General features: G+C 48.6%; 1 protein-coding gene across 2 annotated transcripts; it reads right to left on the reverse strand.

Moving 5' to 3' along the window:
* Positions 1–1,305: 1,305 nt before the first annotated feature.
* Positions 1,306–11,322, reverse strand: C22H16orf95 (chromosome 22 C16orf95 homolog). Of its 2 annotated transcripts, none has more exons than XM_085682252.2 (9): positions 11,247–11,322; positions 10,959–11,113; positions 9,096–9,171; positions 7,482–7,533; positions 6,774–6,914; positions 5,272–5,418; positions 4,608–4,644; positions 2,178–2,397; positions 1,306–1,568 (listed from the first exon to the last, which is right to left on the reverse strand). In XM_085682252.2, the coding sequence occupies exons 2-9, from the start codon at positions 11,077–11,079 to the stop codon at positions 1,550–1,552; spliced, it is 813 nt and encodes a 270-aa protein (XP_085538378.2). In that variant the 5' UTR covers positions 11,080–11,113; positions 11,247–11,322; the 3' UTR covers positions 1,306–1,549. The 2 variants fall into 2 exon arrangements, with proteins under 2 accessions (XP_085538378.2, XP_087756629.1); XM_087900503.1 differs by having other exon boundaries at positions 11,251–11,313.
* Positions 11,323–19,698: the final 8,376 nt, after the last annotated feature.

Consider the following 19,698-nt stretch of genomic DNA (forward strand, 5'->3'; position numbering starts at 1 on the left):
TCAAAGCAGACTGGTTTCCCAGCTGTGGAGGGCTTTGGCTAGAAGGGGACGTGTGGGTGAGGGGATGGTGAGAGCTTCTTACGGGAGCCTTTGGAATGGCGCTGGAGAGACAGTGGGTAAAGTGCCTGCATGCAAGCATTAGGATCCGAGTTCGGATTCCCAGCATTTCCACAAAAAGAAATGGTGCAGTCGTGCACACCAGGAAGCCCTGGGGACGGAGACAGGCAGATCCCAAGAGTCAAATCCTGAGCTCCTGGTTCAGCGAATAAATTATCTTCAAGGTGGTGACTTTTATTTACAACATGCAAATGATGTCCCCGTTCACCTTTTAGTTCATGGTTACCATGGTGTCACATGCCTAGAAATCCAGCACTTGGAAAGAGGAGGCAGGAGAATCGGGTATGAGGCGAGCCTGGTCTACATGAGAATGCTGTCTCAAAACAAGAAAAACTCAAGATGCTGGAGAGGCACAGCGGTTAGAGCGCTATACAGTTACTGCACACATTTTTTAAAAAATATATAAATAAATGTAAATGTTTCAATTCACATGCAAATTTTAAAAATATTAACTTTATGTGCATTTGGTATGAAGGTGTCAGATTCCCTGGAACTGGAGCTACAGACAGTTGTGAGCTGCCATGTGATGGTAGGAATAGGAACCCAGGCCCTCCAGGAAAGCAACCAGTGCTCTTAGCCACTGAGCCACCTCTCCCCTCACATACAATTTTAAATGCTACTATTTGGCATTAAAAGGAGACACTCTGGATCATGTCTTAAATAAAACCCTTTCAGGTCAGGTGCATTGACGTACACCTTTAATCCCAGCACTCAAGAGGCAAAGGCAGGTAGATCTCTGTGAGATCAAGGCCTCTCTGGTCTACTGAGCGAATAGAATCCCAGAACAGTCAGGACTGTGGAGAGAGACCCTGTCTCAAAACAACAACAACAGCAGCAACACACACACACACACACACACACACAAAAAAACTAAATAAAACCTTGTCGATCCTCAAGAGAAAAGAGATGTAGAAATGAGTCCCCTCCAGGGACACAGACAGAGGCCAAGTTTCCCCTTAGTAAAGGAGAACCATGAGTAGCTCTTTAAATATGGCTGGAGAAATGGCTCAGTGGTTAAAAACACTGGCTTTTCTTCCAGAGGACACAGGTTCAAATTCCCAGTGCCCACACGGATGGCTCACAATCATCTGTAACTCCAGTTCCAGGGATCTGATGCCCTCTTCCGGCCTCCACGTGCACCCAGGCACACACACGGTGCCCAGACATACATACGGCCAAAGCATGTGATAGTTTCACAAATAACATTTATTGGCTGCATTCACAACAGACTTGTTTGGACATTCACACCAGGTCCCCTTCAGCTATCAGTCACAGTGGTGGCTTCCAGTTCCGACTGGATCGTGGGTGCAGGTCTTATCGTGTGTGGAAACAGCGAATGTCTCAGACCCTCCTGCTCTGAGGGCTTCCCTTGAGGAAATGATCGTGACTGACATTCTTGCTGAAGATCATGACAGTGGCTGAAGACTCCACCTCAGTCCCAGAACAAATGGCTAGAAAACCAAGAGAAAGGCAAGTGCTGGGAACTGTCCCCAGGCTGAGGGCTCTCTCTCCTGAGCATAGGCTTGCCAGGAGCCTTCACAGAGAGGATTGTGGGGACACCCCCTCTACACTCGGGAACTGGGGAAGTGGACCGGGGTCAGCGCAGCATCTCTGATTCCCAGCTGTGGGTCCCAGTGAGCCTCTGACCTTAAGTGCCCACTCTCAGAAAGGGAGGAAACACCTAACTTTATAGAGCTGGAGGGAAGGGCTCCATAGCACCTTTGCCACTTCAAAGGCTCTGAGCTGGACTCCTGGCCATTGAGTGTCTACCAGGCCACAGGGACAGCCAGGTCTGTGACGTGAAGGTTCACGGGGCTCCCCACATCCCAGCTGGACAGGGGGCTGGGCCAGCACCACTGCCCCCAAGCCAGGCCTGTGAAGTCAAGGACACCCCTTGGAAGAGCCTTACAAGTGTTGTCACCGTGGCATCCAAGGGCTCAATGCTCTTTCAGTAAAGGATGCAAGACAAGTCTGGGGCAGGATGCTGGTGGCAGGGACTCGAGATTCCAGAGTGAGTGAGGAGTCCAGACCCACCCCTTCTCAACACCCCAGCAGCTCACCGAATGACCATGATGGCCCTCAGGACAGCCTGCAGCAGGGTCAGGAGATTGAAGCTCACGGGCAGGAGGGAGCCTAAGCCGCCAGCATGTGGCTCATCCTCCCGAGGGTCTGGCAGCTCATCTTGATAAAGGGCCTGGAGCTGCTGCCACTTGAGGAGGAGACGCCGGTCCCCACAGACCCGCCAACAGCCGTGCCAGCTGCTTGATTCCAGAGAGCACTCTAGGGGCAAGAGGAGCACTGTTGGGGATAGGGCAGGACACCTGCTGGGGTCCCCAGAAACCCAGGGCTGTGAGGCTGTGGGGAACTGGCCCCACCCAGCCTGTGCAGCCTGTGTCAGGGTGGTGTCTCAACAGACAGTTCCTTCTTGTTTGTCTGTTTGCTTGTTTTCAAGACAGGGTTTCTCTGTGTAACACTGGCTGTCCTAGAACTCACTCTGTAGACCAGACTGGCCTCCAGCTCCCTCTGCCTATTAATAGAAATATAAGCCTTAATTTTATCATAATCGTATCAATACAAAAACACTCTTAATATACAATATGATAAATGCACTCTCGTTCTGGAAAAAAATCCCACCACAGTACAGAGCAGAAAGTCATGGAACCTTCTTTGTTGAGAAAACTGTAAGATAAAAATGTGTCTGAGGATGTCATTTAGCATGCAAAAAGTCCTGACTTTTTTTCAGGGTGCGTGTATGTGCGTGCACACACACATACACACACACTCACACACACACACACGCAATCTTCAAATGGAAACCTGTTGGATTTGAAACCAAATCATGAATCACACTGATACGGAAGAAGGCACAGAAGTGTGGACAGGCTGTCGTCCTGATTCCGCCTCTGAAGTCTCCTACAGTGAACAGGTGAGAGGCTTGACAAACCTCTGTAGGTCACCTGAACTGAGGGGCACAGTGAGGTGCCTGCAATCCCTACCACAGGGGAGGCTGAGGAGGGAGGGAGGACGGCTTGAGCAGAGGAGTTCACACAGTTGGGGCAACAAAGGAAGAGCTCATCTTGAAAACAAAACAATAAGTCACTTCAGCTAGAAGGCACGACTGGAGGAGCTGGAGAAAGAGCTCGGAGACTAGACTGTCCGATTCCCAGCAGCCACGTAAGGGCTCACAACCATCTGTAACTCCACTTCTAGGGGATCTGATGCCCTCTTCTGGCCTCCATGGGCACTGCAGGGATGAAACACTCATACACATAAAATAAAAGTAAGTCCTTAAAAAAAAAAACAAAAACAAAGTGAAGACATGACCGGAGTAAAACAACACTGACTTTGAAAATCTATCAACCCTCCCTCTGCACCCTACATTTGTGAGGACATCCTTTTGTGTGGCTTCCTAGGACCCGATTCTCCGGGAGCCATGTGTCCTGGGGACGCGTCCATTGGGTCAGTGTCACTGTGACTCAGAGTTCTGTTTCCCCATAGCAAGAGCTGCCTGTCAAGGACAGCCCACGCCATCTATTCTACTGAGACGAGCTCAAGGCACCCCAAGATTTTGCTGTGACATTTCCCAACACTGATGAGAGTGCTGAGTGTCCTCGGGCTGTCCCCAACAAATGCTATGCTTCAAACTTGTTGCCTTTAAGCTGTGCCTGCAGGGCTGGGAGAATCTACACTCAGGGGAACAATGTTGCTTCTGGGGTTGGGAACGGGACGTTCTGACACGTTTAAGGACAGGTTGGTTGGTGGCTATCCATTTCCCAAGCGCTTCTTACCCTTTCCTTCCGAAAGCTCCTGGCACCTGCCTTTTCAGAACGGTGTCCCCAGCCCAGGTCCTGCACACAGCATTCCCTGTGCGGCACTGGCACAGAGCAGAGTGGCACCTGACACCAGACCAAAGCCTGGACTTCAAAATCAAGTCCAGAACAGAATTCAAAACTCGTAAGCAATGTGGGGAAGAGATTGTCTCTCCCAGAGATCTGAGCCATGGCGGTGTGTCTGAGGATAGCATCTGCAATGTGTGAGTGTGCTGCCAAGTGTGTATGTGCATACACTGAGCATGTGAATGTGAGCATACATTATCAACCATGAACACGGGAATGCACACATGCCAGGTCACATGCATGGGCATATGAACACACTGTGCAGCGCGCACACACTGTTATGATTGTATAAGGCATGCACACATGTGTGTGATACAGGAGCTGTCACATCAGAAATACACATCGGTGCAAAAGTGAACATGTACACATGCTATGGACCACAGGTCACAGAAGTTCACAGCTTAAATAAAACCACTTTACACGTCACCAGCCGCAGCTTGTCACTGCTAAGACTGCTGGCCTGCTGTGTCGTTTGTAAAAAGGCAGCGGGCAGCTAGTGATGCCTGGCAAGGGTTAGAGATGGCTGTGTCACCTGTGTGGCCTTGTCCCGCCCCTTTCCAGGGCGGGATGAGGTAACACATGACGTGGAGTTACCTGGGGTGTCTTTAATGTTCTCCAGCCTCTTCACCACCTAAGAGATGAGAAGGTAGGTCAGTATGTCATCTGGTGATCCACAGTGGGGGACAGGGGGAGTGGTCAGGACTTGAGACCTCAGGGCAAGGGGTGTTGTAGTTCCCGGTTCAGGATTGAGTTCTTGATGCTGGGGATCGCTTACTGATCAGTGATGGAGAACCCAAAAGTAGGAAGGCAGGAGAAGAAGAAAAAAAAGACTTCTAAATAGGAAGGCAGAATACTGGGAAGGTCCTCTAGGCTGCAGGAAGCTTGGTTGCAGCCAACCCTGGCTTGGAACTGCAGCTGGGGTGCAGATGGCTCCAGAGGAAGGAAACCCGGAGCCAGAATCCCTCCCAGTAACCTCCAAGGAGTCTAGACAGCTCCAGAGAGATGGGGTTGGGCACAGGGCATAATAGGAAGAAAGACGGAGGAGGAGACAGCAAAGAGGAAAAGATGCAGCAGGCTGGATATCACGTGACCTCTCACTATGCTCAGAGAATGAGGCTTACACTTCCCAGCAGCCTCCACAAGATATGAACTTCTGTCCTCAGCTGCCCACGCCGTGGCCACTAGGGAGGAGGTGGTCCCTTGGATTCCTCCCCTTCCCACCTCTCATTCAGTCCTGTTTCACAAGCCCCCTTCTTACCTTCTTCTGTGACCTCAGCCCCTGGGGCACCCAATAGGGCATAACAGCCCTATCCCTGGGCATCGGAAGGCGGCCCCCAAAGCAGTGGCAGGGGCAACGACATGACCTTATGGCTCTGGGGATAGAACACCGCATCATCTTTGAGACCTACCAGTGAACAGGAAGAAAGGTTCAAAGGGGTGAGGGGGCGCCAGGTATGGTGGCACATGCCTTTAATTACAGCATTCAGAAAGCAGATGGGTCTTTGTGAGTTTAAGGCTAGCCTGGTCTACACAGGAAACCCTTGTCTTTAAAAGGGGAGGATATAGCCTAGCTTGCACAGTGACCTGAATTCCATCTCCAATGGCACCAGGCACAGAAACCAGCAAGATGGCTCAGCAGGCTGTCTGCCCTGTCCTCCTGTGTTCGATCCCTGGGACTCACAGTGGAGGAGAGAGCGGACTCCTGTAAATTGTCCTCTGACTTCTACACATGCCCCTTGGCACGTGTGCACCCCATACACACATTCATACATACAACCTAATAAATAAATAAATGTAAAAAATATTCCAAAACACGCATGGTACTTGTGGTAGTTTGAACGGGAATGGCTCTTACAGGCTCCTGTGTTTGAGTACTTGGTCTGTACTTGCTGGGACTGTTTGGGAAGAATTAGGAGCTGTGTGGTCTTTTCTATTCTTTTTTAAATTAATTTATTTATTGGTATTTTATCCTTTTTGTGGTTTTTTTGTTTGGTTTTTGGTTTTGTTTTGTTTTGTTTTGAGACAGGGTCTTTCTATGTAGCCCTGGCTGACCTGAAACTCATTATGCAGACTAGGCTGGCCTCGACAAGAACTTCCTTGGCACCTTGTCCATGGTAAATGAACTGTCTAGAAGCCTGTGGCAGGGACGAGAGGTAACTGCCCTTCTACCTCTCCACCCAAGTCCAGGTAGCTCTTTCTGAGTTCCTTTTGCCCTGGAGGATGAGGGCATGGCCTGATTCATGGGTGTCAGTGCCCTGCCCCTCAGTGAACTGCTCTCAGTGGGCATGGTACCCACAGGAGAGAAGCAGGCGTGGGGGAGATGGGAGGACACTCCAGACCTAATACACACAACACACGAATGAATTTCAAAAGAACCATGCAAGCCAAAGACATGGTTTAGCAGGTAAGGGTACACAGCCAAAAGCCTGACAGGAGTTTGATCCCTGAACCCTGCATGGTTGAAGGAAAGAGCCAACCCCCAAACATAGTCTTCCGGTCTCCTCAGGTGTTACCATGGTGGCACATGTACACACAGACACAATGAAAAATAAACAAAAGAGGCAGAAGGGAAGGAGAGGAAGAAGGTGGGCAGGGACTGTTCACTCAACAGAGAGTACTTACCTAATTGGTCCAATCTCCAACTAAAACCACAACTGTGCCCCAGAAAGCTCAGTCATAGACTACCTGTGGTTCTGATGGGCTCTGGATCTGGACATGTGCCCTGGCCCTAAGTGACGAACTACTACATCACTTAGTTACCTGCTTTCGTGGTCTCAGAGACAGAGGGACCCAGTACGGTAGCAGTGCATCAGCCCAGGGCACGGGCAAGTGGCCCCCAAACCTGGCATAGCATTGGCAACACATGCACTCCTGGAGGGCGGTGTGGAGACCAGGGTACACCTGAGCAGAACACACAGAGGACAGAACTAACCAGCTGGCCCCTGAGCAAGGCACAGGCCAGAACTAAGCGTGAAAGGCATTTTGACAGGAGCGGAGGACAGCACCCAGGGGAGGGGACAGTTACTCAGGTCCACCTGTGGCTCAGGATGAGACTGGCTACACGTCTGCCAGTTTGTGTCTACAAGCTGGGTTGGGGGAATCCTGGCCACTCACTGTTGCCTCACTGCGAGCAAGTTTGTCTATGGAAGATTTGAGTCAGGAGAAAGTGACTACTCCCTGATAGGCCTACAGTTTTCTACATGATGTTGAGGCCACCGCCTCCGCTATGGGGCAGATGAAGAAGCTGGTAGGCAGGGTGAGTCACTGAAGGGGCTTCTGGGTTTCCTGGGGAGCCTGGTCCCAGGAGGGACGAGAAGGGAGGAGGTGACGCTACACAGAAATATGGGAGCAAAGAGATGACCCATACAAGCCCATGCTTCCATGAGGGCCACACCCAGGACCCTCATCTCCCCACTTTCACCCATAGGAGGGACATAGGAGGGACGGGGGCTGAGGACACGTCCTTACCGAGTGACCCGTGATGCACACCTCCTTTCCGAAGGTCTGAAATGAACCCTTCCTAGAAAATAAACACACACAGCTGAGAGTGTTCTGGGATCTGTACAAACTGTAGGCTGGGCACTGGTGACCCTGGGCACTAAGCTCGGTGTGGAGAAGTCTTCCCTCTGAGCCCAGGAGGTGCTTCGGGGTGACAGAGGGCAGGCTCACTCCCAGGATAACTTCCCCACTGGTATAGGACCCTGTGTTCCCAAGCCAGTTTGCTTAAATACACCCCAGTTAAAGCCGGGCTTGGTTCTCAGGACAGGCCTAAGGACAAAACTTCCCAGGATTCCACTGAGGTTTTGTTGGGGATACACAAGCTTGCTGCAATAAGAGGGAGAGCCCATCAAAACTGCTACAAAAAGCCAGGAGACCTGGTGACTTTGCCTCAAGGAAGACAGGACAAGACATAGGGGCACAGAGAACAGAACAGAGGGGGACAGAGAATTGAGGGGGGCAGAGCAAAATGAAGGGGAACAGAAGCAGACGGGGGGGCACAGCAGGACAGAATTCTTGGAGTAATAGTTACTTTAACCCCCCCATCCCAGCCACACACTGCCAAGATGTTGGCCATGAGAATCTCTGGCATGTAGACATTGAATTCTGCGCAAAGTTGATTTTTCATGGTGGGTGTCACCTTGCTTCGTGTCAGAAAGCACACTATCTGAGCGTTTTTGTGTTTCATTATAATCAGCCATCATTGTCTGCTTTGTTTAGTTGAGGCAGGATTTTGCTATTTAATCCAGGCTTGCCTCAAGCCCATAGCAATCCTCCTGCTTCAGTCTCCTGAGTACTGAGATTACAGGAGTGTCAGGGTATGCTTCGGGCCTCTGCATTCAATTTTCCTACTGATGACTGGAAACAAGACATGGGGCTGCCCTGCACAGCATCCAGCCTCAGAGACTGGTCACTACAGCCTCATAACCCTGGAGACTAAATTTGGAACTGCCTCTAGGCTCCTTCTTTGATGAAGGAGCTCCCCTAATAACAAGGAAAACCCCATGAGGTCTGGGTGGTCATCTAGCCTGGGAAGGAAGCCAGCACAAGGGGAATGAGGGTTGAGGAGAAACCATGTAGGGCCACAGTCCTTGCACACCTGAATACAGCCATGCCTGAAGGCCTGCTCCTGACATTTCCAGGGATGGAAAGAGTAGGTCGCCTTTCCGTTTCCTTGCCACTGCGCTACCGCTGAACCGGGCGGCCCCGGGGCTCCAGGCACTCACAGGTGAGCTTCGAGGTCACCTGTGCAAGCTCTGGGCTGACCTGATCTGTCATGATGGGCTGTGCTAGGCATGCGCTATGCAGCCGTGTCGGACCAGAGCCAGGCTTGGTCCAGAGTCCTCGCAAGGGCTGGAGGGTTGCGGTGCTTCGCAACAGCTTCCCGCTGGAGCCGCTGATTGGCCCTCAACCAACCAATCAGAAGCTGTCATATTTGGTCGTGCACTGAGCTGACAGCTGATTGGCTACTCTCTGCAGCGGCTCATGGGACCTGTGGGATGGAGGGGACTCTGGACACTTGGGTCCTGCTCCCTTTGCACTCGCCGCCGGAGTTGACGTGGTGTCCAGACCTAGGCCACTCACCATTTCCTGTGGATGGTCCTATGCGCGCGCAAGGCACCCCGGTCCCGGTCCGGACCCTGTTCCCGACCTCGGTCCCCTGAAAAGAGACAGGAGGTAGGACAGGACTGGGAGTTCCCATGAGCTACATTCCCTCTGAGGGCCTCTGATATCTGGGACCCACTTCTATCCAGAGCCATTCGTTATTAAATGGGGTGAAAGCTCAGTAAGCCTGGGCTTCACATGCCCGTCAGATGTGCGCGAATTGTAACTTTAAAAGAAATGTTTCCATCCAGAGCTTTGGGAAGACCAAACATAGCGCTTGGAGTCAGTGAGATGGCTCAGCGGACTACGGCGCCTGCTGCCAAGCCTGAGGGCCAGAGTTCGATCCCGGGACTCACATGGTGGAAGGCGAGGACTCCCGCAAGTTGTCCTCTAACAACCATGCGTGTGCCGGACACATCCCGCCCACCTTCCCCGAAACAGCCAGCCCACAGAATGGGAGAAAATCTTATCCAGCCGTACTTCAGGCAGGAGCTAAAATCCAGAATTTACAAAGAATTGCAAAAGTTAAGTATCAAGGAAACAAAAGTTGCCAATCAACAAATAGGCGGATGAAGGGAACCGATTTCTGCCAGGTGGCTCCTTCCAGTCCCATCCCGGAGCTGCCCTTAGCAGAGGAGGGGAATATGGAATATGGAGGAATTTGCCTCCATACTACGGCGGTGACCATTCCAGAACACGTCCCTACAACCGCCCTGTAGGCCCTGTGGGGTCCCTGGGCTTTCCTTCTCTTCTCTTTGCTGGGTCACCTCCTCATGACCGCTTCGAATCCTTGTGGAAGGGTCTGCCACTAGCGGATCCCAAATTGAACAAGCTCTTCCCAGCGACCTTCTGACAGCCACACCCAAGAGGGGCTGCTTGTCCCACAGTCCCCAGGCCTCGCACTGCTGCAGCAGTGCCATAGCTGGCAAATGTCTTAGAGACCTGGTGGGCTGGGTTGGGCACCCCAACTCCCTTGCGTGCAGGAATGCTGACTGATGCAGCAGCGTGATGGGCCTCTGCTCCTAACAACAAGAAACAACAAGAACATCCCGAGGATGCGAGAAAGGAGAAGAAAGGATGGCCACCACAGCCATGCTGGACAGTACAGCAAGCCCACGGCCGAGGAGTCTGAGCTGCAGGAAAGGTGCCGTCCCAGCTGCTCAGGAGGTTGAGCTCAGAAAGCACTGGAGAGCATGAGGGTTGCCAAGAATTCCAGTTCTGAGGGAGGGAGGGAGGAGGGAGGGAGGGAGGGAGGGAGGGAGGGAGGGAGGGAGGGAGGGAGGGAGGGAGGGAGGGAGGGAGGGAGGGAGGGAGGGAGGGAGGGAGGAAGGAAGGAAGGAAGGAAGGAAGGGAGGGAAACAGAAAATGAAAACAAAGTGCTAGGAACACACTCCCCTTCTGAGGACACTTTCCAGGCTTTGAAGGGTTCTAGCGCAAGTCCACCCCATTGCCTCTGATCAGTGGGATTTTACATTTATTATTATTATTATTATTTTAAAGTAGATTTTGGGGTTTGGTTTTTGTGAGGTTTTGTTTGTTTTGTTTTGGTGGAGGTTTCTGTTATTATTGTTGTTGTTTTGGTTTTTCAAGACAGGGTTTCTCTGTATAGCCTTGGCAGTCCTAGAACTAACTGTGTAGACCAGGCTGGCCTCAAACTCCCAGAGATTCACCTGCCTCTGCCTCCTGAGTGCTGAGATTAAAGGTGTGTGCCACCATAGGCCAGCTCAGTTTACATTTCTCATCTGGTGCCCTTGCTACAGACTCTTAGCTTCTTGCTTTGACCGTGGTATTGTGACTGTCCCGGAGTAGACACTCTGCCAGCTCTGCTGTCTTGACCCTTACCTTTTCCTCTTAGGGTCACCGGTATCATTGCCACCCTTTCCTCCCTGTCTCCAGTGGTGGCACGTCCCAGTTCTTTCAGTGGCTGTGCCTGGTCTTCCTTCACTCCGTCCTCCCCTAGCATGCCGTGGGATATGGTGTCACCGTCATCTTCCTCACTGTCATCAGAGCAGGAAAGGGAAGAAACCCACACAGGCTCTAATAGCTTGCTACTTCCCAAATGCCTCCGTCAGCCTGCACCCCATGGTCCTAGGCCTCCCTGTGAAATATTTGGGAGAAGCAGCCACCTACTTGCCTGTGCACCCTCTTTGTCCCCCACTACCATGGTGCTCTGTAGGAACTGGCTTTCCAGTGGAACTATGGAATGCTGGGAAAAGAATCTCCATGGTGATGGTAGGATAAACGATCCCTCTCAGGCAGCTCTTGTTCCCTGTTGACTCCAGCAGGGCAGCAGAGGCCCTGCGACTACAGAAGTGGACAGAAATGAGGTCTACTGTGTGTAGAGCTCTATAGTGGCTTTCTGCAGCTTATCTTCCAAAGGGCCACCCAGCACAGGACCCCAGTGGATGCTTTGTGGAGCCAGCGGCAGTTGCCCTGATCTGGTGTCAACTCAGAAGCTCCATGCAGCAGGCTCCAGAGTTTAGGCACAGACTCGTGGGACCCAGCCAGTGACACATCATAGCCCACTGATGCACAGGGAAGTGGAGTCAGACCCAACAGTCACCTCTTTATAGTGATATTTGATTTATGTTTTAATAAATAAAGCTTGCCCAAAGATCAGAAGGGCAAAGCTAAGCCACTAGAGGCCAGGCAGTTGTGACACGCACCTTTAATCCAAGGATTTGGGAGACAGAGGCAGATGGATCTCTGTGAGCTCAAGGCCGCCCTGGGCTATGCAAGATCAATGCAGCAATAAATCCAGGTGATAATGATTCACACCTTTAATCCCAGTCCTAGGGAGTCACGTCTTTAATCCCAGCACTAGAGGGAATATAAAATGGGAGGAGAGAGAGGCTTAGTCTGCTAAGTTTGTGGTCACCCAGACTTGGGAGAGGTAAGACTTCTCCAGTGGCTTGACTGCCTTACTTTTCTGGTTTTCGGGTTGAACCCCAAATTCTGTCTCTGGGATTTTATTATTCATACTATATTTGGTGCCCAGCATTTGGGGAACAAGTTCACAAAATAAAAAAAGCTGTTTGCCTGAAGCTTTTTAACCATCAACACAGGCCAGGGATGCACGTGGGCTCCCACTGAAGCTACACATGGGACTCCAGCTCTACCTGGCTAGGCTTTCTTCTCTCTCTCTCTCTCTCTCTCTCTCTCTCTCTCTCTCTCTCTCCTCCCTCCCTCCCTCCCTCCCTCCCTCCCTCCTCTCCACTGTGGGTTGCAGGCTCTCCCTGAACCCCCTTCTCAGGCTGCTGCCAAACTATATAACTGACTTGAAACGCTTTTACTGTTCTACACAGCAGCAATAAGGCTCACATCGTCATCAACATCATTGGTGGATTTGGTAAGACCATTGGGAATTCTTAAAGAGAGGGATTAGTTAAAAGAGTTTTTTCCCCACATTAAAAAAAATAGGAAAAACCATTACAATGGAGGGATTTGGATCTATATGATAAAATGCTAGACAGTTTGAAAATGGAACGATTAAATGAGAGGATATCTAATTTAGATGGAACTTATGTGATGTCAGTTATAAACATCAGCATTATGAAATTTGTCTTATCACTAAAAAAGTTGATTAATCTGAGTACTAAGATCCAGGCCTTAGAAAAATCTAATAAAACAGATCACAGAGAGATTCAAATCCAGACAGAAGACTTTAATAGAGAACCAATTTTAGCACTGCATTATAATAGAGAGGAACAGCCTGAGGTTTTCAGACAGCCAACCTTCATATATTCAGTAACCTTACAGGAATAGCCATGTGGCAGAGGCTCTGGTACAGCTAACTGGGCTCCTGTGCCATTGTTAGATTTAAAGGGTTTCAAGGAAGCAAAAGTCTCTTGTGGTATTCATTCGCCTTTTGTGAAGCAAATGTTAAACTCATGGTCAGTTTGTAATAGAATTATCCCCCAATGACTTGGAAATATTTGGTTAATGAAGTTTTAGAGACTGGTACACAATTACAGAAGTAACTGGTTCAGAGAAGAGACTAAGATTATTGAGCAACAGAGAAAAACTAAAGGCAGGGAAATCTCCCAAGATTGAATTCTTGGAGAAGGAGACTATACTACTATAGAAAGGCAGGCTGTGTATGATGACCATACCCTGGATTTTGCCACACAGCAGCTTTGAATGCTTGAAACAGAAATGGAGAATTAGGAAAGAAAATTAAGTCATTTACTAAAGTTATGCAGGGCCTAAAGGAACCCTTTACAGATTTCTTACAAAGATTGACTTCTGCAGTTAATAGAACGATACCAAATTCAAGAAGCTAGACAAATTATCATAGAAACTGTGGCTTTTGAGAATGTTAATTCTCTTTGCAAAAAGATAATTAGGCCATTAAAGGCAAGGTCATCACCTTAGAGGAATGGATCTGAGATATAATTAATAGAGAACCTCATGAGCATGATGATACATGGGTAGGATAGGTTATTTCCAGGGATTTGAAGAAAAATTTGAAGTCAAATGTTATAATTGTGTCAAACAAGGTCACTTTAAAAGTGATTGTAGACCGAGCATTCCTAGAAACTGTTTTGTTTTTTTTTTTTCAAGAATAATCCATTCAGAATGCCCTTCCCTTCTGGATTATGCCACACTGTAGAGAGCCCATTGGCTGAATCACCTTATTACAACTCTTAAATCTGTTACCATCCTCCATTTTCCAGATTTCTTTTTAACAACAAATACAGGAGAAATCCAAGGGTTGGTTGATTCCTCAGTATGCTTAGTTTCTAGTTGCTCCTATGCCAGCTGGTGAAGGTAATTCAGCCAATGGGCTCTCTATAGTCTGGCATTCCTTTTCCTTACTTATTCCCTAAAGGATGGTCTCTTATAGTTACTGATTTAAAAGATTGTTTCTTCACTATACCATTACAACAAAAGGACAGCGAAAGATTTGCCCTCACAGTGTGTACATATAATAATTCTCAGCCTGCTAAAAGACATCAGTGGAAGTTTCTCCCACAGGGAATGTTAAATAGCCTCACCCTGTGCCAATATTTTATAAATCAGCCACTGGAAATGGTATGCAAGCAATTTTTTGAATCTATAGTTTACCATTTACATGGAAGACATTTTGCCATCTGATTCCAATGTAGATACTTTAGAAAGAATGTTTTTAAAAGAAAAGAAAAATTTGCCTTGTTGGGGATTGCTCCTAAAAAAACACAAAGAGAATATTCTATTAATTATTTAGGTTATGAAATAGGGTTATAGAAAATTAGACCCCCCCCAAAAAAGGTGCAAATTAGGAGAGATCAGTTGCAGACTCTTAATGACTTCCAAAGATTGTTGAAGACATTTCTCAGCTACAGCCCACTATTGGGATAAAACTTGATGGCCTTATTAATTTAAACAAAATCTTAGATGGCATCTTCTTCAATCCCACTGAAATGAGGAACAAGACAAGGTTGTCTGCTCTCTCCATATCTATTCACTCTAGTTATCGAGGTCCCAGCTAGAGCAACAAGACAACAGAAGCAGCTTGGGGGATGGCGATACAAATCAGAAAAGAAGTCAAACGCTCACTATTTGCTGATGGTATGATAGTTTACATAAGCAACCCCAAAAAATTCTATCAAGGAACTTCTACAACTCATAAACACTTTCAGTAGTGTAGCAGAATACAAGATTGACTCAAAAAAAAAAAATCAGTAGCCCTCCTGGACACAGATGATAAAAGGGCTGGGGAAGAAATCAGAGAATCAACACCCTTAACAATAGCCACAAATAGCATGAAATATCTCAAAGTAACTCTAAGCAAAAAGTAGAAGACTTGTATGACAAGAACTTTAAATCTTTGAAGAAAGAAATTGAAGAAGACACCAGAAAGTGGAAAGAAAAACAAAAACAAACTAAGGAGAGTCAAAACAATCTTGTACAATAAAAGAATTTCTGGAGGCATCACAATCCCTGACTTCAAACTCTACTACAGAGCTACAGTACTGAAAACAGCCTGGTACTGGCGTAAGAACAGACAGGAGGACCAATGGAACCGAATAGAAGACCCGAATATCAATCCACACACCTACAAATACCTGATTGTTGACAAAGAAGCAAAAAAACATAAAATGGAAAAAAGAAAGCATATTTGCTTACACTTCCTGCTTACTCAATATTATTTTCTCATTGGGTCTCTGAGGGAGTTGAAAACTTGATAGTTATAGTTTTTCTTGTTTATCAGACACAGAAAACAAGTTATGATAGTAAGAAAATTAAGTACAAGACTTTGGACTCAGCAAGATAGGATAGATATGGAATATTTTCTCTGAATTTGTCAAATGCAAATGGACTAGACATTATTGATGCACATATTGCCTGTATATGCGGTATGTAGTTATTGTACTTATTGTATATATTTTTTCTTATATTAGTTACAGCCTTTTTATTTTAGACAAAAAAATGGAAATATTGTGAAGTTTTATTTATGTTTTAATTAATAAAGTTTGCCTAAAGAACAGAGGGCAAAGTTAAGCCACTAGAGGTCAGGCATTGGTGGCACACACCTTTAATCCAAGGATTTGGGAGACAGAGGCAGATGGATCTCTGTGAGTTCAAGGTCACCCGGGGCTATGCAAGATCAATGCAAAAATAAATCCAGGTGATGGTGATTCACACCTTTAATCCCAGTACTATGGAGTCACGTCTTTAATCCCAGCACTAGAGGGAATATAAAATGGGAGGAGAGAGAGGCTTAGTCTGCTAAGTTTGTGGGCGCCCAGCCTTGGTAGAGGTAAGACTTCACTAGTGACTTGATTGCCTTGCTTTTCTGGTTTTCGGGTTGAACCCCAAATTCTGTCTCTGGGTATTTTATTATTTGTGCTACACCTCTTAACTCTGCCCCACATCCAACCTCTCCAGCCCCTCAACCTTGACACTCGGGAACCCAGACCCCCAGGCCTCGCAGAAACTGCCCGAGTGTCCTTCAGACTTGCAGGCCATTCTCAGCCAGGCAGCCAGTTCGGGGGCTTCTGTGGGGCTGAGAGGTCCTCATCACAGCCTCCAGGGCCGTAGTTAATCACACACACACACACACACACACACGTATCCTCATCCAAACAGCCACACTGACAGTCTCCATCCCCTAGGCAGCTCAGCCTGTTTGTGACAATGATGCTTCTTTGTGCTCCACAGTGCCGTGTGGTCCCCTTATTAAACCACCTCCTCCCTCAGCCCAAATTGCTCTGGCTGTCCCCAGCTATTTGTGGGCTTCCCTTCTTAGGGTCCACAGAAGAGGCCTCGCTAAGAGCTGACTGAGCAAGGCAGAGTGTGATCACAGGTAAGGTTTATAGGTGCTGGGCACTTTCGACCTTTCTTTCCCACAGTCACTTCTTTGGGTGACACTGAGGGACAGAGGCTGGCACCTGCCATGATGTGCCCAGGCTGGGCTCCCTAGGACCTGTAATGTCCCGCGCTACCATCTCGCCAGCAAGAACAACGCGGGACACTTAGGATTCTTCTGCAGTAAAGCTTTATGCGTCTTGAGAGGGAGAGCATAAGCTTACATGGCGGAGACCCAGAATGAGGGGAACCCAGCCCTTATAAAGGAAACAGTCCTCACTTCTGACGTGTCACTCTTGGATTGGTCCGCTGCCCATTATCCCAGATGATGCCTCGGGAGTAGGCAGGGACGCAGCGGTAGAGAGTTACCAAGCACGTGTGCTGGGATTAAAGGCGTGTGCTACATCACCTTGAACTCACAGAGGTCTGCCTGTCTCTGCCTCTCAGGCATCGGGACCAAAGGCGTGTACTACCACGCCTTGAGGTTGCAGAGGTCAATCTGCCTCTGCCGCCCAGGCATCAGGACTAAAGGCGTGTACCGCCACACCTTGAGGTCACAGAGGTCAATCTCTACCTTTGTTCCGAGAAGCAATGGAGAATGTGGTCCGGCCCTCCACACTGTAAGAAGTAAAGAGTATCATCAGGTTACTCTAGCACGCACGAATAATAAAAACCCAGCGGGACAAGGGGTTAGCAGTCTTCCCTTTTTGGAAGAGTGAAGAACGCCCTCACTGCATAGCAGCTTTCCCTGAGGACATAGGGCACTGCTTTGTGCCACCTATGGGCTTGAAAGCCACAGTCAGGGCTGTGAAAGCCCTACAAAGCCCTGACTTTCCTGAGGTATTGTGGGCTGCAGTGACCCTGAGTGCCCACTAGAGGTCACACCACAGCCTCTTTGAAAGGAATGTTTGGGGCATCAGATTGACCAAAAACACTGTGTGCCTTGGAAGACTGGAGCTACCCAGACACCTAAAATAGGAAATAGGCTACATCAGTGCCGACTGACAGACCATGACCCCCTCAATGAGCCCCCATCTGCCATCTCAGCACCAAAAAGCATCTAGCTCTACGCTCATAGCTGGGGGCTGTTTCCCATGGGACAAAAAAGTCCATGGTCAGACTCAGGAATGGGAAGGGCAAGTAGGGCCACCAGATATTTTGCTTTAAAGTATTGCAGACCTGGGGCTGTACCTCAAAGGCAGGCAACTTGCGTAGCGTCGCCCCACCTCTATGAAAACAAAGCTATTTCTGAGAGCTGTGTGGAGACATATCTGCCCATCACCAAATGCACCTTCCCCACGTGGACACCAGTGTCTTGTTCTAAGGCCACTGGCGGCTCCTGTAGGCATTTCTGGTACATCTGCAGCAGTGGCCCCGCCCTGGTGTGGGCAGAGGCCCAGCAGTGGCCACAAGGCAGCATTAACTGCATGCTTTTTAAATTTTATGTGTGGCATCTGTGTACGTGGACTTCCTATGTGCCATCTGTGTACGTGGACTTCCTGTGTGGCATCTGTGTACGTGGACTTCCTATGTGCCATCTGTGTACGTGGACTTCCTGTGTGGCATCTGTGTATGTGGACCTGCTGTGGGTGCATGACTGCACATGTTTGTGGAGGCCGGAGGTTAACACTGAGTATCTTACTCTATTGCTTTCGTTTTTTAAAAAAAAAAATACTTAAGGGCTGGAGAGACAGCTCAGAGGTTAAGAGCACTGACTGTTCTTCCAGAGGTCTTGAGTTCAATTCCCAGGAACTGCATGGTGGCTCAGCCATCTGTAATGAGATCTGGTGCCCTCTTCTGCTCAGCAAGCATACAGATAGAACACTGTATACATTATAAATAAATAAATCTTTTTTAAAAAGAAAAAAACATTAATTTTTAAAAAGTACTTAAAACATTTTCATCAAAAAGTCACTCAGACTTACACAGCCACATGTGCATGAATTTTTTTTAGCTCTTATTGATCCCTTGCAGATCACACATCATGCATCCCAACCCACCCATCACCCCGTCCCCCTGCATCCACTCTACACCCTTGCAACCTCCCCCAAAAACAAAATGTAAAAGAAAAACCAAAGCAAACAACAACAAAGAAGAACCCCGTCGTGGAAGCTGCAGTGTGGCGTCTGAGACAGTTTACCCTCCGCACTGCCATCTCCCCTTCTAAGTGTTGGCTGCCTTGAGTCACTGGTCCGGTCTGAGGCCTCTGGTTTCTGTTACATCACTGATAATGGGCTCTCACTGGGGCTTCTCTTGGTGACCCTGTTGTCCTGTGTCACGGGGACCCCACGGTTTTGCATCTGTGTTTGTGGGGGGCGTGGAGGAGACGTGGTTGATCAAAGTAGCCTTGCTGGGGTGGTTCTTCCCTTCTGCTGCATACATGAGCTTCAAGCTGATTCTCCTGTCTTCACCTCCCAACCAATAGGCATGCTGGGATTAGACTCAAGCCATGGCATCTGGGGTTTTGCTTGTTTGTTTTACTATGGAGTCCAGGGACCAAAACTCAGGTCTCCCGATTTCGCAAGCACCTTTATTCACTGAGCCACTTTACTGGTCCCTCCATGATGTGGGCTGTCCTTCTGTTTATGTGTTGCTTTAATTGGTTGGTGAATAAAGTTGTTTTAGCCAATGGCTTAGCAGAGTAAAGTCAGGCAGGAAATCTGAACAGAGATATAGAGAAGGTGGAGTCAAAGAGACGCCATGTAGTTGCTGAAGAAGATGCCAGAACATTACTGGTAAACCCCAGCCTCATGGCAATGTGTTGACTTAAGATTTAAGAGCCAGCTAGAAATAAGCCTGAGCCATTGGCCAGTGTTGAACTTTTTATGTCAGGACCCCAGGGATCTGAACTCAGATCTTCATGCTTGTGAAGCAAGACACTGTGTTAATCAAATATAGCTGTTTTGTTCTTACACTTTACATAAACATAATACTGTACCTCGCCCAACATTGCATGGGGCAACAGTGATTCATGCACATCGGCCCTGGGTCCTGCCTGCCCATGCCCCCACATGGCTGGGGTGCTGCTCTGGACTTTTCTCAACCACCCGGACAGGCACCAGCGTTCTCAAAGCTGCCACCTTGCTATGGATGTCGTCACAACACTTAAGGGACTTCTGTCCATCAAGGGCATGACTGCCTGCCACCTTGTCTCCATTGGACCTCAGGGACATTGGGTGGGGCAAGGACACAAGCCAACATTTTCTTGAGCTCTCAGCAATCACCTTAATTCTTCACCCTCATTTGCAAAAGCTGAAGCTTTGCTTTAGATCAGGGGACTGGAGAGATAGCT

This window comes from Myodes glareolus, chromosome 22 (assembly GCF_982192425.1).
Source record: "Myodes glareolus chromosome 22, mMyoGla1.1, whole genome shotgun sequence".
Taxonomy (NCBI): domain Eukaryota; kingdom Metazoa; phylum Chordata; class Mammalia; order Rodentia; family Cricetidae; genus Myodes; species Myodes glareolus.

Bases quoted from the DNA above. Each gene is read 5' to 3' on its own strand.
- C22H16orf95 (XM_085682252.2), bottom strand. From the start codon at position 11,079: ATGCTAGGGGAGGACGGAGTGAAGGAAGACCAGGCACAGCCACTGAAA. The intron at 5,419-6,773 runs GTAACTAAGTGA...GTTCACTGGTAG, and splicing joins CTCTGAGACCACGAAAGCAG to GTCTCAAAGATGATGCGGTG. The intron at 4,645-5,271 runs GTAAGAAGGGGG...CTCATCTCTTAG, and splicing joins GGCTGAGGTCACAGAAGAAG to GTGGTGAAGAGGCTGGAGAA.